The 23,167-nt window shown below is 46.3% G+C and overlaps 1 protein-coding gene across 1 annotated transcript; it reads right to left on the bottom strand.

The window, feature by feature from the left end:
• Positions 1-12,244: 12,244 nt before the first annotated feature.
• Positions 12,245-22,990, bottom strand: Selenbp1 (selenium binding protein 1). The gene is made up of 12 exons (XM_055609087.1): positions 22,883-22,990; positions 19,420-19,476; positions 19,184-19,296; positions 18,790-18,975; positions 18,082-18,202; positions 16,719-16,901; positions 16,301-16,479; positions 14,135-14,213; positions 13,921-14,042; positions 13,092-13,184; positions 12,829-12,947; positions 12,245-12,613 (listed from the first exon to the last, which is right to left on the bottom strand). The coding sequence occupies exons 1-12, from the start codon at positions 22,884-22,886 to the stop codon at positions 12,451-12,453; spliced, it is 1,419 nt and encodes a 472-aa protein (XP_055465062.1). The 5' UTR covers positions 22,887-22,990; the 3' UTR covers positions 12,245-12,450.
• Positions 22,991-23,167: the final 177 nt, after the last annotated feature.

Below are 23,167 nucleotides of genomic sequence, written 5' to 3' on the forward strand. Positions count from 1 at the left end.
CTCTTGAGTTGCTTTTATTTTTCCTCTTTCTGAATGGTTGTGCCAGCCGCGATCTGCCTGGATACACGCACGGCCTGCTCTGTGATTGGTCGTTGCTGCCACCTAGGCGAAGGCAGTGAAAGTCTGCCTGGTAACAGAATGCGATTGGTCGAGAGGGGAGGGAAAATCCAAAGTTGGTCTTATTTTAGTCAAGAGGGGGAAGTCCAGGTTAGGTTTCGGTTAAAACCGGGGTCGGTTAGGCTTGCGGTCCGGAAAGGGTTCTGTTCTTAAAGGGACCGCAGGATGAAAGCCCGGGTGCTCGGCCCCCTCTGAAGCGTTTGTCTTTTGCCCTCTGATCTCGTCCGGTGTGAGGTCAGCCAGGAGGAGGAAAGGGACCGAGCGTAGGCTTTACTCGGCAAAAGACGTGCCTAGATGCCTTCTCGGGTCCGAGAACTACGAAAGGGAGTTACAGGGTAGGAAAGTGGTTGGCTAGGGGTAGCTGGGGAATATGCTGAGTTAAAAATGTCAGGAGGTTGATAAGTATTTCCATTACTAGGGGAGAAGGGGTCGATAGGACGCATCAAGCAAGAATATAGCAAAACAAGTTGTTTTGGTTGCGGGACCCAAATTTCTCTGGTTTTAGGAATTCTCGTTGTTAACCAAAATTGGGGAAATTTACAAAATGGAATGCCCATAGCTATAGATGGATGGATGGATGGATGGACGGACCGATAGACAGATAGATAGATGATAGCTATCTATCCCCCCCACACCACCACCCCCCCGACAGGGTTTCTCTGTGTAGCAGAGCCCTCCTGTCCTGGAATCCCTTTATAGATCAGGCTCGCCTCTAACTCAGAAATCCTCCTGCCTCTGCCACCTGGGTGCCGGGATTAAAGGCATGAGCCACCATGCCCAGCTGATGCTTTTTAAAAATTGTTAGAAAATGATGGCTAGTATGGCAATTCATTATAAATTTCTGCAACTCCTTTTGGTATAAAGCAAGTTGAACCATTCCACCCTTCTTTCCTTACCCTTCTGTCTTTCCTTAGCCATTCCATGCGGCCAACAACCTCTCTACAACTGCAGGCTCCCCTCCCGTCCACAAAGAAGCTTGAAATCCTTAACAGCTGAAGCACATTAAGTGAAAATGGTTTTTTCCCTCTATTATTGGCCATTGTCTCATCACTTTATTTCAGTGCTTCCGTTTTAGTTAAGCAATGACAACTCCCAGAACCAAAGCAAGTTAATACCAAACTCATTTTCCAGATTCTTGCCTCCTCAACCCATCTTCCCTAGTAACCCACAAGAGATGTTTATGGATCGGCTGACCCCCCTAGCTACCCATAGCAACTGCTGACATTGGTCACAAAAGGAAACTGTACAGTCCCTTCCTCCTTTCCCTGTTCTGCCCTATAACTGGTTCCGGTCCTTCCAATAAAGGCATCTCACCCTACCCCCTTTGCAGGTCTTTTCCAGAATAAAGCCTGTCTGTGAGCGGCTGGTGCTGTTCTCTGTCTTATCTCCTTGCTCACCTTCTACCTGTTAATGCTTTGCTTTCAGAGTCCAGAGTGCTAACCACTACACTCTGGAACTAACTCGAGTGCTTTGCTTTCATGTGTATGCTTCATCTCTTTCCATGTCTCAAAAAGCAAAATGTAAACACGAAGTAAAGGAGCTCTACTAAATTTATTCTATGAAGCCAGTGTAGTCTTGCTACCAAAACCAGGTGAAAACACTGCAAAACAGAAACTTCAGAGTCGTGACAATTCTGGAGTTTTGGCTTCTTTTAAAAACACAGACTAATAAGAGTATGTTTTAATTTTAATCCCAGGAGTGGGAATATAAGCCTACTTTGAAGCAGCTGACTATGACTTGCCTCATGCAAATCATAGTTTTGCCAGCTGTAGCTAGTTTCTGTGATTGTGTGACATTTGGAATTCTGGGAACTTTTCAGAGGGTATAAAAATGCTCGGGTCCCATAGGTGGGGTTGGTGGTCGCTCATGGGTGTTGGTTAGAAGTTGTGCTAAAAGAAGAAACGGGAAGAAAGAAATCAGATTCAGGGACACCCCCCATCCTTGTTTCTCTCCTATCTAGTGATAGGGATTGAAAAGGGAAGGGCGGTAAAAGGTACAGCATAATAACCTGGAAAGTGGCATTGATATAGTCAGCCAAGCTAATCCAGAGTCCACCGGCTTACACTCGCTCACGTGTGTAGATCTCTATAATCATATCACACTGTAGATTTGTATTACCCACTTAAGTTCTGACGCAGAAGACAACCTGATGTTATGCTTAACGCCTAGCAACCCTTAACCTGTTCTCCAGTTACACAGTTTTGTCACTTGAAGAACGTTTTATAATCAGAATAATTTTATACAGACATATATAAAAAGTAAGATTTGTGTGTGTGTGCCTGTGTGTGTGTGTTTTCATTCAAAGTAATTCCCTTGGGCTGGTGAGATTGCTCAGTGGGAAAAAACAAACAAACAAACAAACAAAAAACCAACTGCTGCTAAGACTGATGGCCTGAGTTCCAGTCCCAGGACCCATATGGTAGATGAAGGAGATACATATACAATGGCATATGTTCATGTTACACACACGCAAACACGTGAGCGCTCACACACAGACACCTGGGTGGTGGGAGGTAACAAGGCTATTAAGTTGTTTTAGAAGTAAATCCCCTGAGATCCATTCAAGCTGTTGTATTTATCAAAAGCTCAGTCGTCTTTGTTGTGAGTATCGTTCCATGGTATAGATATAACACAGTCTGTTTAGCCATTCTCTTGTTTGTAATGACTCTGATGAAGGACATGTGGGTTGTTTCTAATTTGGGGATGATTGGCAGAAAAGCCATGAACAATTCTGTACCAGTTTTTATATGAAGAGACATTTTCAATTTCACTCTCCAAATAAATGCACAAAGGGCAGTTGCTCATATAGAAAGTTTATTTTATAACCTAATTTTATGTTTTATCTTGTGAAGATTTTATAAATTTAATTTTTTAAAAAATTTATTTATTTTATGCATGTGAGTGCTCTATCTGCATGTACACCTGCATGCCAGAACAGGGTATCAGATTCCAGTATAGATGGTTGTGAGCCACCATGTGGTTTCTGGGAATTGAACTCAGGACCTCTGGAAGAACAGCCAGTGCTCTTAACCTCTGAGCCATCTCTCCAGCCCCCATGAATTTAATTTTATAAAGATCTGCCAAACTGTTTTAAAGAATGGTTGTTCCTAGCAGTATGTAGCGGCACACTTTAACCCCAGAAATCAGGCAGCAGACTCAGTTGGATCTCTGTGCTTTGGGATTAGCCTACTCTACATGTCGAGTTCCAGGTCAGCCACAGCTGCACACAGAGAAACCCTGTCTTGAAAAACAAAACAAAACAGAAAGAATGGTTGTTCCTGGGGCTGGGAAGCTGAATCAGTGGCTCCACTGTAAGGACCTGCATTCAGTTTCCAGCACCCATGCACTGCCAGGTGGGCATGGGAGCCACCCATGATCTGCCTTGGAAGGTAGAGATGGGATTCCCAGAGTAAGTTCACTAGCAAGGCCAGCTGTGTCAGTAAGCTCCGGGTTTGCTTGGGAGATGAGAAATTGGAAGAGTAGCCGAGCAGTGCTGGCACATCACTCCCAGCACTCAGGGAGCCGAGCCAGAGAGATCTCTGTGAGTTCAAGGCCAGCCTTGTCTACAAAAGTGAGTCCAGGACAGCCACGGCTACACAGAGAAACCCTGTCTCAAAAAAACCAAAACAATAAAAACAAAAAGTGGAAGACTGATGGAGGATTGTGACATCAGCCTTGGACCTCCATATCCATGTGCACACAAGTGCACAAACACACCCCCAAATATGTAAACACAGATCCCCTGTCCCCCCCACACACACACTCACATTCACACTTGCCTGGGGGGGGGATGTATTTTAGGTTTTTTTTTGTTTTTTTTTTTGAGGCAGGGTCCCTCTATGTAGCCCTGGCCATCCTGGAATTGGATCTCAAACTCATTGACTGGCTGGTCTCAAACTCACTGCATCTGCCGGCCTCTGATTTCCAAGGGCTGGGGTTAATGTAGTAAAGGCTTGCGCCACTGCACTTGGGTGAGAAAAATATATACTAGGATTTGAATCTAGGGCCTTCCTGAATGCTGGGCAGACACTCTACCACAGAGCTACATGAGCAGCTCAGAAATGTGAGTTACATTCTAACCAGCAATGGATGGTCTACCTTCTCTATATTCTTACCAATTTTTTCCTCCTCCTCTTCCTCATTGTCGTCGTCATCATCATCACTGAAGCCAGGGTCCTACACGCACTCTATCACTAAGATATTGTTCTGAAGTTTGAGACCACTGGGAAAAGACCACCAGACTCAATTCAGATTATAATTAGCCAGGTTTGTTAAAACTGCTGGCAGGGCTGTAACCTCTAATCCAGTTCAGTGATGTGATTCCGAGAGGAGGTACAGGAAGGGCTTTTATAAGAGAAAACCACACTTACTTCACTTCTGCAGAATTTACAGCTACGAAAGGAACTGCCTTACTCCCACCACACACAGTGATAAGTGAGTTTACAGACGCCAAAGCAAGCAGCTAATCATTTTAGAACAGTTATGCCATTCTGGGGAGGGGGCAAGGAGTCAGGGAACTTACCTTTTAGGATTTTAACATGGGTGCCTAGCACAAAATGGAATTTTCCTTAGACATCACAATATACCTCTAGCATATTGTGAGGTGTGATTATTGTTATTGTTATTGGCATGCAGTCCAGGCTGGCCCGGAGCTCACAGAAATACAGTGCCATGAGCCCTGGCTTGGAATGCCAGATCCTCTATGTCTGATTTGTGAGTTTTCCAGTTTTCTGTGCATTTTAGATGCATGTCTTCTTTCAGAAATGTCATAGGTGCTTGAGATATAGCCTAGCTGTCTCAGGGAGCTTCCTTCCTTTCTGCTGTAACAAGTGCTCAAGGTTTGTCCTATTGAATAGGACAAGCACAGTATGATAAATAGCTTTGATTGTCAGCTAACTAGATTAAGAAATCCCTGGGGCATCAGTGATGCGCACTTTGGGTGTGTCTGTGTGTGAGCTTCCAGGAAGAATACAGCATGATGGTGGATAGAATCATCTCATCCACTGGGTTGCATAAAAAGAAAGAACCCACTGAGTGACACCATTGCCCTTTCTCTGCTTCCTTATCTGCTGAGGTAGGAGGGAAACACCCCTTGTTTCCATGTCTTCTCCACCAGTAAAGGCTGCATCCGCTGAACCACAAGGTCAAAAGAAAAGCAGTCTCAAGTTGCTTCTTGTGGCTATTTCATTATAGTGGCAACACAAATAACCAATATGGAAAACTAGTGCTGGGAGAGGAGTCTCTACTGTGGCTTCCTGACCTTGTGGTATGCAGCTGTGTATGGTATATTTAGAACTGTTTTGTGGAGAAATGTACAAGAATTTGGAGCTGTGAGCTAGGGAAGTCCTGGAATGCTGAAGGCAGGAGCTAATGGGCATTCTGGTGGGAGTTCAGAAGACTGGGATGCCAATAGAAATGCAAGCAGTGAAGACTGTGCTCATGAGATATTGGAGGGGAACGAAGAGTGTGGGAAGTAGTTAAGAGGCCATTCATATTGTTCTCTGGCACAGGATCTGGCAGTGTTCAGTCCAGGTCCTAAACATTTGAGACTGGGTTTAAAAGTAATGAACTGAAATGCTTGATGAAGGAAATTTCAAAACAGCATGCTATTTGGTCTGTACCTTACTACAGTTCTTACTATAGTTACTACTCAGTGTTCTTAGCCACATTTATGCATGCGGTGAGAAGAGTAGAGCAGAAGGATGGGAAAATATTCACAGGCAGCTTGATGAGGAAAGAAGTGTGGGCCAATTTAAAGCTGAAAACAACGGTTCTGGACAAAACAGGCAGTCACTAGAGAGATTAGTGTAATTAAAAAGAAACCTTGCACTCTGCACTGGGATAATAGACCTGGAGCCTTAAAGGTAAGGTCCCATACATGAAGGGTCCAGATTATGAACTTGCAGATTCACTTCAAAAGACAGTGCTTTAACTGACTGCACGGCAAAGGTCCCCTATTCTAAACCAACTTCATCGTGAAACACAATGTTCTCCCATCTAGGCACTCAGAGGCCAGTGAAGCTACAGTAAATATAGCCAGGCCACATCTTGAGCTGCCAGTATTGCCAGTAGAGCTTGATGCCATCCCACCCTCTTTCTTTTGACATTTTTTGTTTTGAGACAGGTTCTTACTGTGTAATTCTGGCTAGCCTGGAACTCACTGTGCAGAAGCTGACTTTGAACCCAAAAAGATCCACCTGCCTGTGCCTTGGAATGCTGTGATTGATTAAAGGCACACATAACTACACCCAGTTTGGTATATGGTTGTACATGATATATTTACTGGTTTCTATAGGGGACTTAGAGTTTTCCCAGCCAAGTGCTTCTAGCCCTAGCCAGCTACTGATGGGAGCTAACGCTTTGAGATGGCTAGACCTCAAAAGCTCATGTGGATGTGTAGCAGCACAGGGCCTTGAGAAAGTACAGACCCCAGCTGAGACTCAAGGGGAGCTTGCCAGGTGCTGGCCAAGCTGCTGCAACCGGGCAGCCACAACAGCTGGAGGCAGAGATCAGCCTGTTAGAGGAGACTAGAGATGCAGGCTCTGCTGGGTCCCAATGCCTGCTCTTTCTGCGCAGTGTCTCCAAGCCTATAGACTATTCCTTCCCTTCCTGAGACTCATTTGTTGCAAGCTTGTTAACAGCTTTCTCTCTGGGTTTGCTTGCTTTTCCTTTGCAGTTACAGTGACATAGAAAGGCTAAGCAAATGAACAGGCTAATGCTACCCTACTCTGGGTTCTTTAAGATTATTGTTGTCTGTTTTCTGTGTTCTTCAGATTGTGGGTACCAAATCAATAATAGTAGCAACCATAATAAAGTAGAAGAATGTTTATTGTCAGGACATGGAGAGAATGCCCCTAAAAAAAAAAAAAAAAAAAAGCCAACCTTGTTATTAGTGATCACTCACACACCAGACTCAGACTGATGGAAGTTTACTGAACTCTGGACAAAAACTAACCAGTCGGGGCGATAACCTGGACTTGGGAGCCAGACTGTGACTGTTTCTAAGGCAGATTTTTTATATGAAAAAAAAAATGTAACCAGGTAGCCAGGTGTAGGAAGAAGGGCCCAGTAGCCTTACATCATTTTGACTAGCTAAGCATAATCTATTTTGTTCCAAGTGTACTGTGTTGTATTGAGGTAGCTAGACAAAACACTTTAAGCTGATGGCTGAAATTCAAGGTAGGGGAATTCTTGGGGGCTTTTCAGCTTTCTGGAAAATAAAAAAAAAAACATAGGATATTGCAGTCTTAACTCCAACAGAACATGCATTTATCGTCTATTGTCTTATTCTAAGCAGCAAATATTGAACTATTGAATTGTATTCTGGTCTCAGGCATGTAGTCCTAAGAACTTGAACTTAATTTCATCTTATGATCAAAATGGAGACTTGGAGGCAAAATGGCTTGTGATTTGCTAAAGGAGACAGCAGGTGTTAACAGAGGAGCCACAGGTGTGCTGAGAACTAAAGTAGGTCTCCACAGATGGGCTAGAGAGTTTGAGCAGGTTACAACCTCAATAACTCTAGCACTGTGGTTTTAAAGATTTAGTATTTGAGAGTTTCAGACATGTTTTGCTTGTATTCATACACACGCGCGCGCACACACACACACACACACACACACACAGATTTTTGATGGTCTTGTATTTTCTTTTTTTTTTAACATTTTATTTTTTTTTAATTTTATTTTTCTTTTTAGTTACATTTTGTTAACTCTGTGTCCCAGCTGTATCCCGCTCCCTCATTCCCTCCCCAACCCCGCACTCCCTCCCTGGTCTCCTCCCTGCCCCTTTCCAAGTCCACTGATAGGGGAGGACCTCCTCCCCTTTCATTTGACCCTGTTTTATCAGGTATCTTCAGGGCTGGCTGCAAAGTCCTCCTCTGTGGCTAACAGACTGCTCTCCCCTGGGGGGGGGGGGGTGTCAAACAGCCTGCCCTTGAGATCCTGTTAGAAATAGTCCGTGTTCCCCTTACTTTGGAGAACTGCTTGGTTACTGAGCTACCACGGGCCACATCCGAGCAGAAGTTCTAGGTTATATCCATAGATGGTCCTTGGTTGAGTGTCAGTCTCAGAAAAGACCCTGTGCCCGGATATATTTGGTCCTTGTAGAGCTCCTATCCTTTCCATATCATACTAACTTCCCTTCTTTCATATGATTCCCTGCACTCTGCCGAGGGTTTGGTTATGAGTCTTAGTGTCTGCTTTGAAACACTGCTAGGTAGAGTCTTTCAGATCCCTTTTGTGATAGACTCCTGTCATACGTTCAATGCACATCCCATTTGTCTTTCTAAATGAGGATTAATCACCTTCGCCTGTGTCCACTTTCTTGATTATCTTCTTTAGGTGTGTAGATTTCATTATGTTTATCATATCTTGTAGGTCTATATAAGCGAGTATATACCAAGTTTGTCTTTCTCCTTCTGGGATACTTCACTCAGAATGATCTTTTCTAGATCCCACCACTTGCCTGCAAATTTCATGATTTCCTCCTTTTTGATTGCTGAGTAGTATTCCATTGTGTAAAAATACCACAATTTCTGTATCCATTCCTCCGTTGATGGACATCTGGGTTGTTTCCAAGTTCTGGCTATTACAAATAAAGCTGCTACGAACATGGTTGAACAAATGTCCTTGTTGTGTACTTGAGCAAATTTTGGGTATATACCTAGGAGTGGTATAGCTGGGTCTTGAGGTAGCACTACTCCTAGTTGTCTGAGAAAGCGCCAGATTGACTTCCAAAGTGGTTGAACCAGTTTACATTCCCACCAACAATGGAGGAGGGTTCCCTTTTCTCCACAACCTCTCCAGCATGTGCTATCACTTGAGTTTTTCATCTTGGTGTATTTTCTATAAGATTTGCATGGGAGCTTATAAAGCCCCATAGTGTAACAGCACGTACACAGAAAATAATAACGTATTTCATTATCCTATGTGTGTTGGATTCCGCTCTAAGCCAAACAACTGCTATTTTCATAAGACCAGCTATATCTGCTTATAAAGGATTGGCACACTGGGGCTGAAGAGTTGGCTCAGTGGTTAAGAGCACTCAGTGCTCTTCCAGATGTGACCCAGGTTCAGTTCCCAGCATGCACATCAGGCAGCTCACAAGAACGCATCACTCCAGCTCCAGGAAACCTCACACCTCCAGCCTCTACTGGCATCTTCACTAGTGGGCTCTCACTCATATAGTTAAAAATAATTTTTAAAAATAATTTAAAAATTTAAATATCACCACAACTGGTCTTGAGTTTCAATGCTCCTTCGTAGAACAAGGGAGCAGGAGGGTCATTGGATGCAGTTGGATGTAGCTCTTCCCTAATTGCACGTGGTCTCAAGGTCTTGGGAGAAGCTAAAATATGTGTGCTGAAAAGACTAAGGGAAAGCAGCTTCACCTACACAGCCGTGGGAAACCATCGCACAGTGGGTGAAGACTTGCCGGCACACTGCTTTTGGGTCGCTCACACTCCTGTCAGTAAACCCTCACCTGTGCTCTCTAGGAAGCCCAGGAAACTGTTTCCCTAAGCGTGAACTTTGGTGACATCAAACATTGGTTTGTTGTTAGGACCTTATGAGGAGGGGAGAGATATTTTTTTCCCACCCGAAGGCAAAAGTTCTCACAACCAGCAAATTAATTCAGTAATGTTCCTGTATTTTATGCTATTAAAAAGGAAAGAAAACCCCTGGTGGTACACATCTTTAATCCCAGCACTCAGAAGGCAGAGTCAGGCACATCTCGGAGTTCAAGGCTACCCTCATCTACATAGTGAGTCCCAGGGGAGCCAGGGTTTACACAGAAAAAAAAGGGGGGGGGGGACCATGTTAAAAGGCTATAAAAACGAAAATATTTTTAGTAAGAGGGAATTTTTATATAAAGATTAAGATGGCCAGATGTTTTAACAGAATGCTACATAAGGTATATAAAAAAATAAGACTTTATGTAGATGGTATTAATATCTCTAAGGTCAAAGTTAAAAACACTGATGTCAAACCTTAAATCAGTAGAGTTTCTTTTTTGTTGTTTTGATTTTTTTTTTGTTTGTTTTGTTTTGTACTTTTTTTTTTTTTTGAGATAGGATTTCTCAGTGTAGCCCTGGCTGGCCTCAAACTCAGAAATCCACCTGGCTCTGCCTCCTAGGATGAAGGGCCTGCGCCAGTACCCCCGGCCCTGGAGTTGGCTTTCTGTGGCTGAGAGCTGGGATGCTTCTTTGTGTATCCCTGTGTGTGATTGTGTTCCATTCTGTACACAGTCTGCTGCTTTTTGAAAGAAAAAGAAAAATCAATGGATTACTTATCTGAGCTTGATACAGGACTAGCTTAAGGAACAAAACTGTATGTCTAATCAAGTTTTATCTAAAAGTGTTTGGCTTTTACTCAAGCTTCATGCAAATATTACACAGTAGTTAGAAGTACACAGAAGGTATAAATGACCTTCTCTGTGTTCAATAACCATAGTTGGAGACCTATACAGGTATGACCAGAGATATTTTTTCTTATTAACTTACTCTTCCCCCATAAGATAAGTCCCAGGGAACTATAGGACATCTCTTGAATTGTCCTGTAGCTGTAAGGAGGCACCTGTTTCTTGTTCAGGGAGGCCATGGAGACCTCACCCAGTGCACTGTAACTGTTGAATCTATAGAGAGGAGGGCCAGCACAGAGAGAAACTTTCCTCAGTGTTTCCAGGTGAAGCCACAGTTGGCCAGGCCTTGGACTTCTCATGCACATGAAAAAACTGGTAAAAGGCAGAGTAGAGGAGCGGAAGTTCTTCTCAAGCCCAGGTGACCCCTTAGGACCAGATTCTCAGTGAACTTGACAGTGTGGATTAGTTACTTTTCTATTGCTGTAATAAAAAAAATAAAAAAAAAAACATGACCAAGGCATCTTAAGAAAGGAAGAATTTGTTTGGGACTTACGATTCCACAGGGAGAAGTGTCTACCATTATTATGGTAGGAAAACATGGCACAGGAGTGCCTTGGTCATGGTGTCTCTTGACAGTGATAGAATAATAATTAAGATAATTTGTTCATAGCAAACACTCTATTGTTTATTAAAGCATACTTTATGCTGATATTCAACCATGTGCTGGGAATTAAGGTTTTTCAATTCACATGTAGGTATTCCTCCCTTAGGACCCCTCCTACCCTCAGAAGTTCTTTCTCTCTTTTCTGTAATCTGTTTGCGCTGTTCAAACAAAACAAAGGCACAATGGCATGTTCATCGTGAGCTTGAGTTCAGGCAGCTTATGGATATGAAGAGTCTCTCGCTGGAGGAGGATGTGGTAGGTAGAAGAGGCAAAGGGAGAGAATCAGTTCTACCTGGGATGGATTGTTCAAAGAAAATGTTTAGACTTTAAAGAGAACAAAAGCATGATGTGTGAGATTTTGGTTCCATGTTTATCTCTTTCTTGCACATGGTTCTCTCACCCTGTGCTATCCCTAGAGGCAGAATTTCCAACCCCAATAAAGCCTTCACAGATGGCCCATTCCTCAACCTTGGATGACCTAGTCTCAGACCTGTGAGCTCAGTAAACCTCTCTTCCTTATAATTATCCTGCTTGTGATGCTCAGCTTCTCAGTTATAGCAACAGAAAACAGACTTAGGAAAAATACAAAACAACACGACTGGGGAGATGGTTGAAAGACAAAGAGCTTGATATGTGTGAGGTCCAGTCCTCTGATCTCCAGAGCCACTGTGAACATTGCATGGGCACGGTGGCTGGCCTGTAATCCCAACACATGGAAAACTGAGATGGATCCCTGGAGTAAGCCATCCCAGCTGCAATAGCAAGCTCTAGGTCTCAAAAGAGAGCTTGTCGCCATATCTAAGGTGGAGAGAGATCAAGGAAGAAACCCAGTATCAACCTGGGGCACGATCCCCACACACAAAGCCTAAAACATTGATTGACATGCTCACACCTCAGGTTCCTGTGGCAATCATCCCCCTAAATCTTTTGGTTCTGTATGATGATAAAAGGGAGATGTTTGACATCATTGGCATCATGCTGGAATCACTGACACAGACTAGTCACCACAACCTTCTGGAGTCCTCTTCAGGTCTTCTCTATGCACGAAAGTGGCAGTGGCAAAGGACTCAACCCCCTCCCCTCCATGACAAGGTGATCTGAGGATAGGGTCAGCATTTTATTTGTTGGTGCTTCCAAAAGCTCATTTAAGAATAGCACAGTGAACAATAAGCAACAGTAGTAAGATGATACTCAACAGATCTCAGTCATCTCAGCATGTCCATGGAGAGGTGGGGCTGAAAGAACAGAGTGGAGCCAGGCTCCTTAGAGTGAGGGCTCAGAATGTGGAGGATGGGCTTTAGGGCTAGTCTTCAAATCCAGATGTCAGAACTGCAGTCACCCCCTGGGTATCGAATCTCATGAGCCAGTGCTGGCCCAAGGGGCTCCTTCCCAAAGTCCACCAGAAAGTTGGGGTTCAGCTTCAGCCCTCCATTGACTGTGTCTACATCAATTTGCAGCATAACGGAGCCTTCCCTGGAAGAGAAAAAGAGAGTAAGTGAGAGGTTGTATGTGGCCAACCCCCACCCCAAGATTTTGTGAGATAAATGGGTTCCTGAGGATGGCACAAGGTCTAAATGGGCCATCTGTATGGTGGGGTACAGGCCAAGTTCCTGAGGCACCTTCAAAAGACCAAATGATGCTTCTAGGAGAGGACAGTTGGAGAGGTGAGTCCCCACACTGCTTCTCACCTGATGAGATCAGGGTAGAACTGCTTGTCCCAGGCACTGTACAGTGACGTGCTGACGTAAAGACGCTTCCCATCTAAGCTGAGCTGGATCATCTGAGGACCTCCAGGAACTCGTTTTCCCTTGGGGGAAACAAGAGGTCAGACTCTAAGTAACACTCAGACTGCCTAAGCAACTGGTGCCCAATTTGCACACCAACTGTATCCCACCCAATTCTCCTTGAGGGTGCATCTGAGGGGCCAGTGAGACCAGAGAGAAGTTCTCACCTTGACCACTAGGGGCTCTGGCTGACAGTTCAACTCTTGATCCTCCAGCACTTGCACAGGCCCTCCTTTAACAATGCTGCCACCAAGGAAGATCTGGGTGAAGGCATGCAGAGGACAAGGGGACCAACAGTAAGAGATACGGTGATGGTTAATAATCATCGACCTCACTAGGTTTTAGAATCAGTGAGGACACCCCCCATCCCTGAGTGTTTGTGGGGCATTCCGGAGAGATTTGATTAGGAGGGAAGATCCACCCTGAACATGAGTGCCATCCCATGGGCTGAGGCTCCAGAATGAATAAAAAGAGGAGCTGAGTCCCAGCATTCAACTCTGCCTCCTGTGACTGCACACAGAACATGACCAGCTGCCTTATGCTTGTATCACCACACCTGTCTATGATGGCCTCTACCCCTTCTCAAGCCATGATACAATAAACCTTTCCTTCCTCTGTATTTGTCAGGCATTTTATCACTGCAAAAAGATGTAGTGTGGACACTACAGAAGAAGTGATTTCCTGCCCTTATGTGTGTGTTGTTTAAGATAGCATCTCACCATGTAACTCTGGCTGGCCTGAAACTCACTATGTAGACCAGGCTGGGCTCAAATCAACAGGGAACCACTTGCCTATGTTTCTGTAGCACTGGCCTTGAAAGTGTGCTCCCCTATACTCTGCGAGCATCCCTTTCTTTTCCTTGTGTTCAGCCTTGGCTCTCCAGTTCTAAGCCTGTACCTTTGCCCACATTTTTGTTCTTCATGCTCCTCCCTTATCATCCCTCAGCAGCTTCCCAGCCTCTATGCTATGCTCAGACTCCTTCACTAATGCCTCTACCTGTCCAGTGAGGCGGGGCTTCTGTGGGCAAGAGATGTCATACTGCCGAATGTCTCCATGCAGCCAGTTGCTGAAGTAGAGGAAGCGGTCATCCAGGGAGAGCAGGATGTCGGTGATCAAGCCTAAGGAATGGGTTGATGGGCTTTAAGGAGTCTGTCTTCTTTTTCCCAGGCCAGGATCAACTTGCTGACCCCCGCCCTCTGCTGACACTCACCTGGCATTTCAGGAAGCACCCAGCCATTCACTTTCTTGGAGGGCACCTGGATCACCTTCTCCACTGACCAGGTGCCTCCCTACACGGGGGGGGGGGGGGGCGGGGGGGGAGGGGGGTTTCGGGGGGGGGGGGGGGGGGGGGGGGGAGGCAAAGTGTACTTATCAGAACTGGGAACAGGAAGGGAACAGATACGGGGCCTCCTGGGTAGGGTCTCCTTCCCTGCAAGCTCCTAAAGCAGGGACCGTGACTGCTTCGCCATGGCATTGCCACTACTTGTCAGAGCAGCTGACATAGATGTTTGCTGAAGGGCTCTAGCAGGCCAGAGCATGCCAAAACTCAGGCAGGTTTTGTCTTTTACCTTCTCCCCCTTGCTGAAAACTATTAGATTACATTCCTAAAGCTAGCCACCAAGGTCCATTTCCTAATTTGGCCACTTTGTCCTCCTGAGGCTGATCTCCAATGTCCAGCTATCAAAAAATATTGAAGTCCAAGCTGGGTGGTGGTGCTGCACGCCTTTAATCTCAGAACTCTGTTAGTTCAAGGCCAGCCTGGTCTACAGACCTAGTTTCAGGACAGCCAGGGCGATACAGAGAAACCCTGTCTTGAAAACCAAAAAAAAAAAAAAAAAAAAAGGATTGAGGTCCAGCAATCAAAATTCCCCTTTAGCTAACCTAATTAACATGCCCAATTAAAATTAACCAATTCATCTTAACACAGGGGTTCCCCTTTTCTCTTTATAAACTGTCATTCTCTCTATTCCAAGCCAGCCCTCTGGAGCAAATATCCCTTTCCTTTGTCATTCCTTCCCCCTTGTCCTCTCTCTCTCCTCTTGTCTTCTTGTCATATTTCCTGCCCTTTGTTCGTCTGGGGAAAAGAAATCTCTTTTGTGCTGAGAACTTGGTCTTGGTGTGTTCTGAGTCAATCCTTCCTTTCACTCACTAAGTAGATTTTTGTTTTGTTTTGCTTTGCTTTTTGAGATAGTCTCATGTTTCCCAAGTTGGCCTCAAACTGTAGCTGAAGCTGTCCTTGAACTGCAGTTCCTCTGGCCTTCACTTTCCAAGTGCTAGAATCACAGGTATATACCACCTTAGCCTTAGATTTTGAATAAATTTACCAATATAGCCAATTAGGTTTCAAGTGTCCCTACCAAAAGCCATGCTGAAATTTAATTGCCTTTGTGAGGAATTAAGAGGTGGGGTCTTAATTGTTTTTGTGAGATAGAGGGCTTACGCTATAGAAGAGGCTGGCCTTGAACTTGCAATCCTCCTGCCTCCACCTCCCAAGTGCTGAGGTTACAGGTGTGAGCTATTCTAACTGGCTAGGTGAGACCTTGTTGTTTAGTTTATTGTTTGTTTTTAACTTAATCGACTTCTATTTTGTTTCGTATGCATGAGTGTTTTGCATTCATGTATGTCCTGTGCACCACATGTGTTCCTGGTTCCCTCAGCAGCCAGAGAACTCAGATCCCCTGGAACTGGAGTTACAGCACTTGAGAGCCACTATGTGGATACAGGAATTGAAGGTCCTCTGGAAGAATGGCCAGTGCTCTTAACTGCGGAGCCATCTCTCCAGCCCCTGTTGGCTGCTCGAGACAGAATTTCACTATGTGGCCTTTGCTGGTCTGGAACTTTTTATGGAACTCTTAAGGATGGCTTTCACTTCACAAAGATTCACCTGCCTCCACCTCCTCAGTGCTGGGATTAAAGGTGTGCACCATCACGTGGAGACTAAGTGGGACCTTTAAATAATTCAGTCAGAGCTCATGGAGGATGGATTCACCCGTGAGAGTGTTTGTGGGTATTTTAAAATGAGTCTGCTAATAAAGCCAGTTTGTCCCTTGCATGTGCTGCCTTACTCTGTGATGTCCCTGGAGGCAGGTGTTCCCAACCCCAAGAAAGCCTTCACCAGATGCCATTCCTTGACCTTGGATGGCTTAACCTCAGACCTGTGAGCTAAATAAACCTCTCTTCCTTATAATGATCCTGCTTGTGATGCTCAGATGCTCAGTTATAGCAACAGAAAACAGACTTAGGCAAGGTGAAAATTAGCCTAGCCATGTAGCAAGCAGTGTTCCTTCCTGGAGAAGCCTGAGGCTGGTGGGACCAAGAAGTGTGGACACTGAAGCCTAGAGGAGATCCTGATACGTGCATGTGGTGTCAAAGATACCTCATTCTTGTAGAACCGCTGGATGTTGGAGCTGAGGGCGCAGCCTACAAAGCCCTGGGTGGCAGCTGGGTCATGCAGGAAGCGGACCTCCAGGGGGATGAGCCCGTCCTTCATTTTCAGGGTCTGGATAATCTCATGACGCTGCCAGTCCCACACATGTATGTGGCTCCCATACAGCCCTGATGGGGGAGGGAATAGGTTCCAGAGGCTGAGCTCAGGGCAGGATGGGAGAGCTGGTCAGAGGCAGGGCGCTGGCTAGGACAGAGAGCTGGAACTGGGCACAGGGGACTTCTGAGCAGGTCTGAGGACCAGGCATGTCTTAGCCTGTTACCCAGAGTGGGGTCTCTGGTGTAGGGTAGAGGGCTGAAAGCAGGGGATGTGGACCAAGGCTTCTGCCTGTCCTCAGGGTGATTCTTACCAGCCTCCACATGACTGGGGTTGAAACCATCTTTGAAGACATTGGGAGCTGCCCATTCCGTGCTGACCATGACATTGTGTCGAGGCTGGTACCAGAAGTCATAGCCCATTGGAGCGGCACCCCCAGGCTTCTCCCATGTCCCTTTCACCTCGAAAGTCTCCCCATCCAGCAGTACAAACCCCCCTGAGCAGGGAAGAAAGGGGCTTAGGTAGAGGTGGTGAACCATTGTTCTTTCCCAGCAGGCTGACCAGATCCTTAAGGTCAGGCGCCCAAACATCCATTTCAGAGAGAGGTGAGAGGCAGAGCCTTTACTCTGTGCTCCCCCTCATAGCAACTTCTCAACATCATCCTTTCCTGGAGCTCTGGGGACAATGTTCTCCCCTTGAATGGAGAGTTCTGGGATTCAGCCCCATAAAGATCACTTGCCAACCTACAACCATAGTGGTTTCTTCCCAGAGTCTCAGCTTGGGCAGGTCATCCCAAGAAGCCTCCCTTCCTCTCTTTCTCCCTCCCTCCCTCCCTCCCTCCATCTTTCTTTTTCTTGAGACATAGTCCCTCCATGTAGGTATCCTAGAACTCACTATGTAGATCAACCTGGCCTCAAACTCACAAGAGTTCCTCCCAACTAAAAAAACAAAACAAGCCAAGCCAGGGCCATGAAGTTTGCTCATGAATCCACAAAGGCTGGTATTATAGTATGTATGTCCTAGATTCATGTGTATGTTCACATCCTAATGGCAGACTACTAACCACAGCAAACTCAGCAGTCACAGCTCATCGTGTATGTTGTATGTGTGTGTTATTGTATTGGGGGTTGAAACTGGGACTTCACTAATGGTAGGCAAGTGGTCTATCACCGGGGTGTTTCTCTAGCCTTTGGTTTGTATTTTTTAAATTTATTTTTATTTTATGTACATTGGTTTTTGACTGCATGTATGTCTATGTGAGGATGTTTGATCCCTTGGAACAGACAGCTATAAGCTGCCAGGTAGTTGCTGGAAATTGAACCTAGGTCCTCTGGAAGAGCAGCCATGCTCTTAATCACCAAGCCATCTCTCCAGTCCTTGTCTGTATTTTGAGACAAAGTCTTGCTAAGTTTTCCAGGCAGGCCTTGAATTTGTGATCTTTCTGCCTTGGCCTGGAGAATAGCTGGAATTATATCTTTTACCACCAGGCCCAGCTGAGCCTCGTCACTGTAGGAATAATGGAAACAACTGACATCACTTGCTGACATTTCAGATGCTGGCTAGTACTCAGACAGCCAGTTTTCCCTGGTTCCTTACTCCATTGCTCCCCAGGCTTTGGATGCCTCCCACACTTCTTAGCTGCTGAAGTTTTGTGAGGCCACAGTGCCAGCAGATACCTTTGGCATTACCCTGGGGATCCCCCAAGGAGCTGATCATCACCTCCCCACTGGCCAGGCAGTGGCTGGTGTGCATATTGCCCAGGTTGCACTTGGCATGAATTTCACTGGCTTCAATGACCTGGAGAAAGTGAGGAATGGGGTCAGGGCTTTACAGAGCCAGGAGAATCAACTTCCTGCTCCCATTCTCCCTGTTTTATCTGTGGACCCTGTCTTCTCTTCCTCTCCCTGAGGGAAGACAGCACAGATTCAGTCTGGTAACTCAGAGAACAGCAAGAGAGAGGCAGAGAAGCAGCCAAAGAGCATCAAACTTCCCCAAGTCTCTTGAAGGCACACCCATCTCCTGGGGCCCCTCCTATGCCAATGTCATCTCTGTACCCTCAGCAGCCAGCTGTGTGCATCTGATACAGAGGGATGGTGTCCAATGGAGTGCTGAGAGGAAGGCCTGGAGCTCCTGCCTGAGGGAAGCCCTGAGCTCCTAGCTGGATGGAGAAAAAGGGCTCTCTTCTCTGCTCAAAGAAGAAGCCTCCTCTTCTGCCATCCCAACCCATGCTGCCTAATGGTGCCATGTCAGCCTGCCTAGGTAATTCTAAAGTCTACCCTCCCTCTCTGCTGCTGAGTCAGACCCTGTGTAAGAGCTGGAGGCAGCTGTTCTAGGGGCTGTTGGGCCAGCAGTAGGGTCTCCGGCCCCAAGGACAGAGGACATGCCTTATGCAGCTTTGGGGCACGAGGCTCAGTGCCCACATCCACCACATAGATCCGGGAGGAGATAAGACTGGGCAGCATCAGCTTGTTGCGTGACTTTGTGCTGTCCCCAAAGCAGCTGCTGCAAGTGTTCCATCCAGAGTGGTGCAGCTCGTCCTTCAGGTAGGGCATGGGTAGCCTGTGGATGACCTAGGATGAAGAGGAGCAGGAAGTGCTGCTTGCCCAGGCTGTGCCTCTATAGACTCATTTTTGGCTTGGCATCCAAGGACAGGCAGGGTTTCAATTTAGTCCCCTGTGCAATGAATAGCTTCTGTTGCCATACCAAGGAGGAAAACAAAGGGTGAATTTAGGGCTGTGTGGGAGCCTCAGGGGTACCAGTGACCATGCCTCACCTCACCTGGCTATACTGGGGAGAATTGGGGTCAACATCCACAGTAGCCAGATAATCTGGGGCCTCGGTGCCTGTGTTCCTGTAAATGCAGGGCAGGTAGACAATCTTCTCTCGGGGGCCTGGGAAGAAAGCAGGTTGTGGTAATGGGCTGGGCTGAAGCAGAGGGCTAAGGCCAGGTCTGTAGTCCCCTCAACCAACTAGGGGTTTTGCCCAGGAATGCTCGCTCTTAGATGCACACTTACCTTTCATGGCCTCCAGAGGGGTTGGGTAACCAGGGCCACACTGTCCACATTTTGTAGCTGCAGCAACAATGGGAACACGTTGACTGGGGCCTGCTTTGGAGGCGAAATCTCCCTCTCTACAGCCTGTAACACACACCTGGCAGCCAAGGGCAGACTCGCTGCTGCCCCAGGTCCCTATTTCAGCCCATAACTTTGTTCTATCCTTCCCCCCTCCCAACTCCTGTCCCCCAGCTCTGATGATGGGGAGAGTATGGTGGGAAAGCAGAGCCACATGAGCCAGAAGTGGACTCTCTTGGTCTTGGAGGAAGTGGGGCAGAGGCTTTGTGCTCAGTAGTCATGACATTGACTTCTATTTAAGCCTCAGCCTACCTGAGTGGTCATAGTAATTTGGGCAAATGATCTAACTCAGTGTCCAGTTCATCTGTGAAAAGGAGATAATAGTACCACAGCGGGCTGGGCACTGTGGCCATAGGGAGGCAGGAGCAGGAAGGGCATGAGTTCAAGATTAGCCTTACTACATATTGAGTTGGGGGCATCCTTTAATGCTTTTAATCCCAGAACTCAGCAGGTAGATCTTTACAAGTTCAAGGCCAACCCGGTCTACATAGTTTTGGGACAGCCAAGGTTACATAGAAAGACCCTGTCTTGCCCAGTAGTGGTGGCCCACACCTTTTAATCCAGCATTTGGGAGGCAGAGACAAGTGGATCTCTGAGTTCAAGGTCAGCCTGCTCTACAGAGTGAGTTCCAGGATAGCCAAGGCTACGCAGAGAAACCCTGTCTCGAAAACAAAACAAACAAACAAACAAAACAAAACAAACAAACAAACAAAAAAAAGAGAGATGGCTAAGAGGTTAAGAACACTGGCTGTTCTTCCAAAGGTCCTGAGTTCAATTCCCAGCAACCACATGGTAGCTAATAACCATCGATAGTGAGATCTGGTGCCCTCCCTCTTCCAATGCACAGGCAGAAGAAATAAATAAATTGTATAATAAATATATAAATAAAAGGATGAATAAATAGATAAATAAATTAGTTGTTTAATAAAAACAAACAAAACCCAAAAATGTCCTTGTCTAAAAACAAAACAAAATTAAACTAAGCTAGGGAGGCTGGAGAGATGACTCAGCAGTTCAGTTTCTAGCATCGATATCAGGCCTCTCACAACTACCTGAAAGTTCAGTTCTAGGTGAGATAAGATGCCTCTGACCTCTGTGGATACAGACACACATACACAATAATTAAAACTACAATAAATCAGGCTGGAGAGATGGCTCAGCAGTTAAGAGCACTGTCTGCTCTTCCAAAGGTCATGAGTTCAATTCCTGGCGACCACATGGTAGCTCACAACCATCTATAATGGGAACTGAGTCCCTCTTCTGGCAGGTGTAAATGCAGATAGAACACTCATATACATAAAATAAATAAATCTTAAAAAAAAAAAAAAAAACTTAAAAAAAAAAACCTACCATAAATCTTAAAAACAGTGGAGGAAGGCAGCTCAGTGGTAGAGTACTTGCCTAGCATTGAAAGACCCTGGGTTCAATCCTCAACATGACAAATCAAAAACAGAAGCTGAGGGGCCTTTGTGAGTCCTAAGCTAGGTGAGCAGTCTTCTGATATCTGTGTGGATCAGCAGCTCTGAGGAAATCAGGCAGGCTGCATCTTCCACCAAATCCATCCAGGGCAGGGCCTGGGGACTTCTCCCAGGCAGGGCCTGAGCCAGGCTGCTGGCCGAATCCAGGGTTATACAACCAATCCAGATTGGGGTGGGAGGCGGGTTGTTTGCTCAAGACTGATACCAGCTGTGTGTCCTTAGGCCACTTTCTACTTTCTTACCCACCACAGCTGTAGGCAGAGGCTACAGTCTGACAAAACAGCCACCAGGATTCCAGATAGTGGAGAAGTTGAACAGGGAAGGTGGTTGGTGCAGGTTGAAAGAAATCCTGGGGTGGATTTCACAGGACTAGGCTCTGCCTCCTGCCCTGACCCAGGGCCACAAGCAGGCAGGAGAGGGCTTAGAGAGATAGCTTAGGGCTGCTCTTACAGTGAAACCAGATTGGATTCCCAGTGCCCACATGGTGGCTAAGAACTGCATATAAATGGAGTTCCAGGGAATCTGACACCCTCTTGTAACCTCCTTAGACATAGGGCGCACACGTAGTGAACATAAGTGCAAGCAAAACACCTAGACTGACCAAATAAAGATTTAAGAAAATAATAAAGGAGTAAAGTCCAGAGCAAAGCCTTGTCTGTTGCCTGGGAGACACACATCCAGAAGGTGTCGGAAGTGGGGCGGCAGCAGTAGCGTGGAGTCCAGAAACCTGGCTTCACCTGCAAATCACCACCTAGCTTAGGTTGGCCTCTAACTCACCAAGATCCTTCTGCCTCAGACTCCTTAGCTCTAGGATACAGGCATGAGCCACCACACACCGATGTAAGGGGGTGAAGAGCATCAACAAAAGTATGTTTGCAGCCCAGCACTCATGAGGCAGAGGCAAGAGGATCTCTGCGAGTTCAAGATCAGCCTGATATACATAATGAGTTCCAGAGCAGCCAGGGCTACATAGTGAGAACCTGTCTCAAAAAACAAACAGCAGCAGAAAGGCTGTTCTGGGGCTGAAGAGATGGCTCAGGGGTTAAGAGCACTTCCTGTTCTTGCAGAGGATCGGTTCAGTTCTCAGCACTCATGGAACTCACCTTCTTCTGGCCTACATGAACACTAGACACAAATGTGCTACACATTTATACATACAGGCAAACATTCATAAAACAAAAGCATCTTTTAAAAGAGGAAAAGGGTGGAGGAGTTTTGCCTCAGTATCCCAGGGCGTCGTCCAGGCCACTGGGTTGCCTGGAGCAGCATCTTTGTGGAGCACCCTGCAGTTTTAAGCATCTTAAATAAAGTCTGTGACTTCTCCAGTTTGAGGAACCCAGGCAAAGTTCAAGTAGGTTTCCTGTGCCAGGCTGGTCACTGGTCTTTCTACTAGTCCAGGGAAGAACCAGCTCCAAGGGAAGCAGGACCCCAACATTCCTTCCCAAACTCTCAGCCTCAGTAGGCTAGAGGCTTGACTTTCCCAGCTGACTGTGGACATGAAGCAGCTTGAGAGATCCAGTCTGTGAGAGCTGTTCTTTTGTAACCCCCATGCAAGCAATAAATTTCCCAGTGCTAAAACCAGACTCATCTATTTACTAGATTGACACCCTGCCCCTGCTGAGGCCGGGTGGGATGCGCAGACCACCATTTCTGACAGTCCCTTTCTGTTCCTTAGTACTTAAGCTAGGCTGAGAAATATTTTGCAGGAAGCCTTCACTTGAGCTGCTCATGCCTGCATCGGTCGGTCCGGACAAAAGTCCAGCTCTCTCTCCACTGCCCTCCCCACTGTGTTGAGTCATTTCCTGGAGGGAGGAGGACCCTCCAAACTAGGGGTGGTCTATTCATGGTTCTGGGACCCCTTTCCTTACCCATGCTGCTAGCTGACACTCTGGTCCTGCAGGATTTTTCCAGAAATGGGCAGAGGCTCAGCAGAGACGTGCTAGTGCTGCAGGCAGACTTCACGGGAAGGGGCAAAGGGAGGCAATTTATCCAACCAATTGGGGAAGAGGTGGGGCAAGGGGAGGGACCCGGCTGCCATCCAGGGTAAACTATACAGGGCAGCTGGCCAGGATACCATTGAGTGGCCTGGCCGTTCAAATTACAGGATGTGTGTGTGTGTGTGTGTGTGTGTGTGTGTGTGTGTGTGTGTGTGT

Source organism: Psammomys obesus, unplaced genomic scaffold, assembly GCF_907164565.1.
Source record: "Psammomys obesus unplaced genomic scaffold, mPsaObe1.curated_primary_1811, whole genome shotgun sequence".
Lineage (NCBI taxonomy): Eukaryota > Metazoa > Chordata > Mammalia > Rodentia > Muridae > Psammomys > Psammomys obesus.

Excerpts from the sequence above, each read along its gene's own strand:
- Selenbp1 (XM_055609087.1), bottom strand. Across the intron at positions 16,902-18,081 it reads TCCCCAGGGTAATGCCAAAG|GGGGGTTTGTACTGCTGGAT; the intron begins GTATCTGCTGGC and ends TTCCCTGCTCAG. Across the intron at positions 12,614-12,828 it reads TTCTACCCTGATCTCATCAG|GGAAGGCTCCGTTATGCTGC; the intron begins GTGAGAAGCAGT and ends TTTCTCTTCCAG.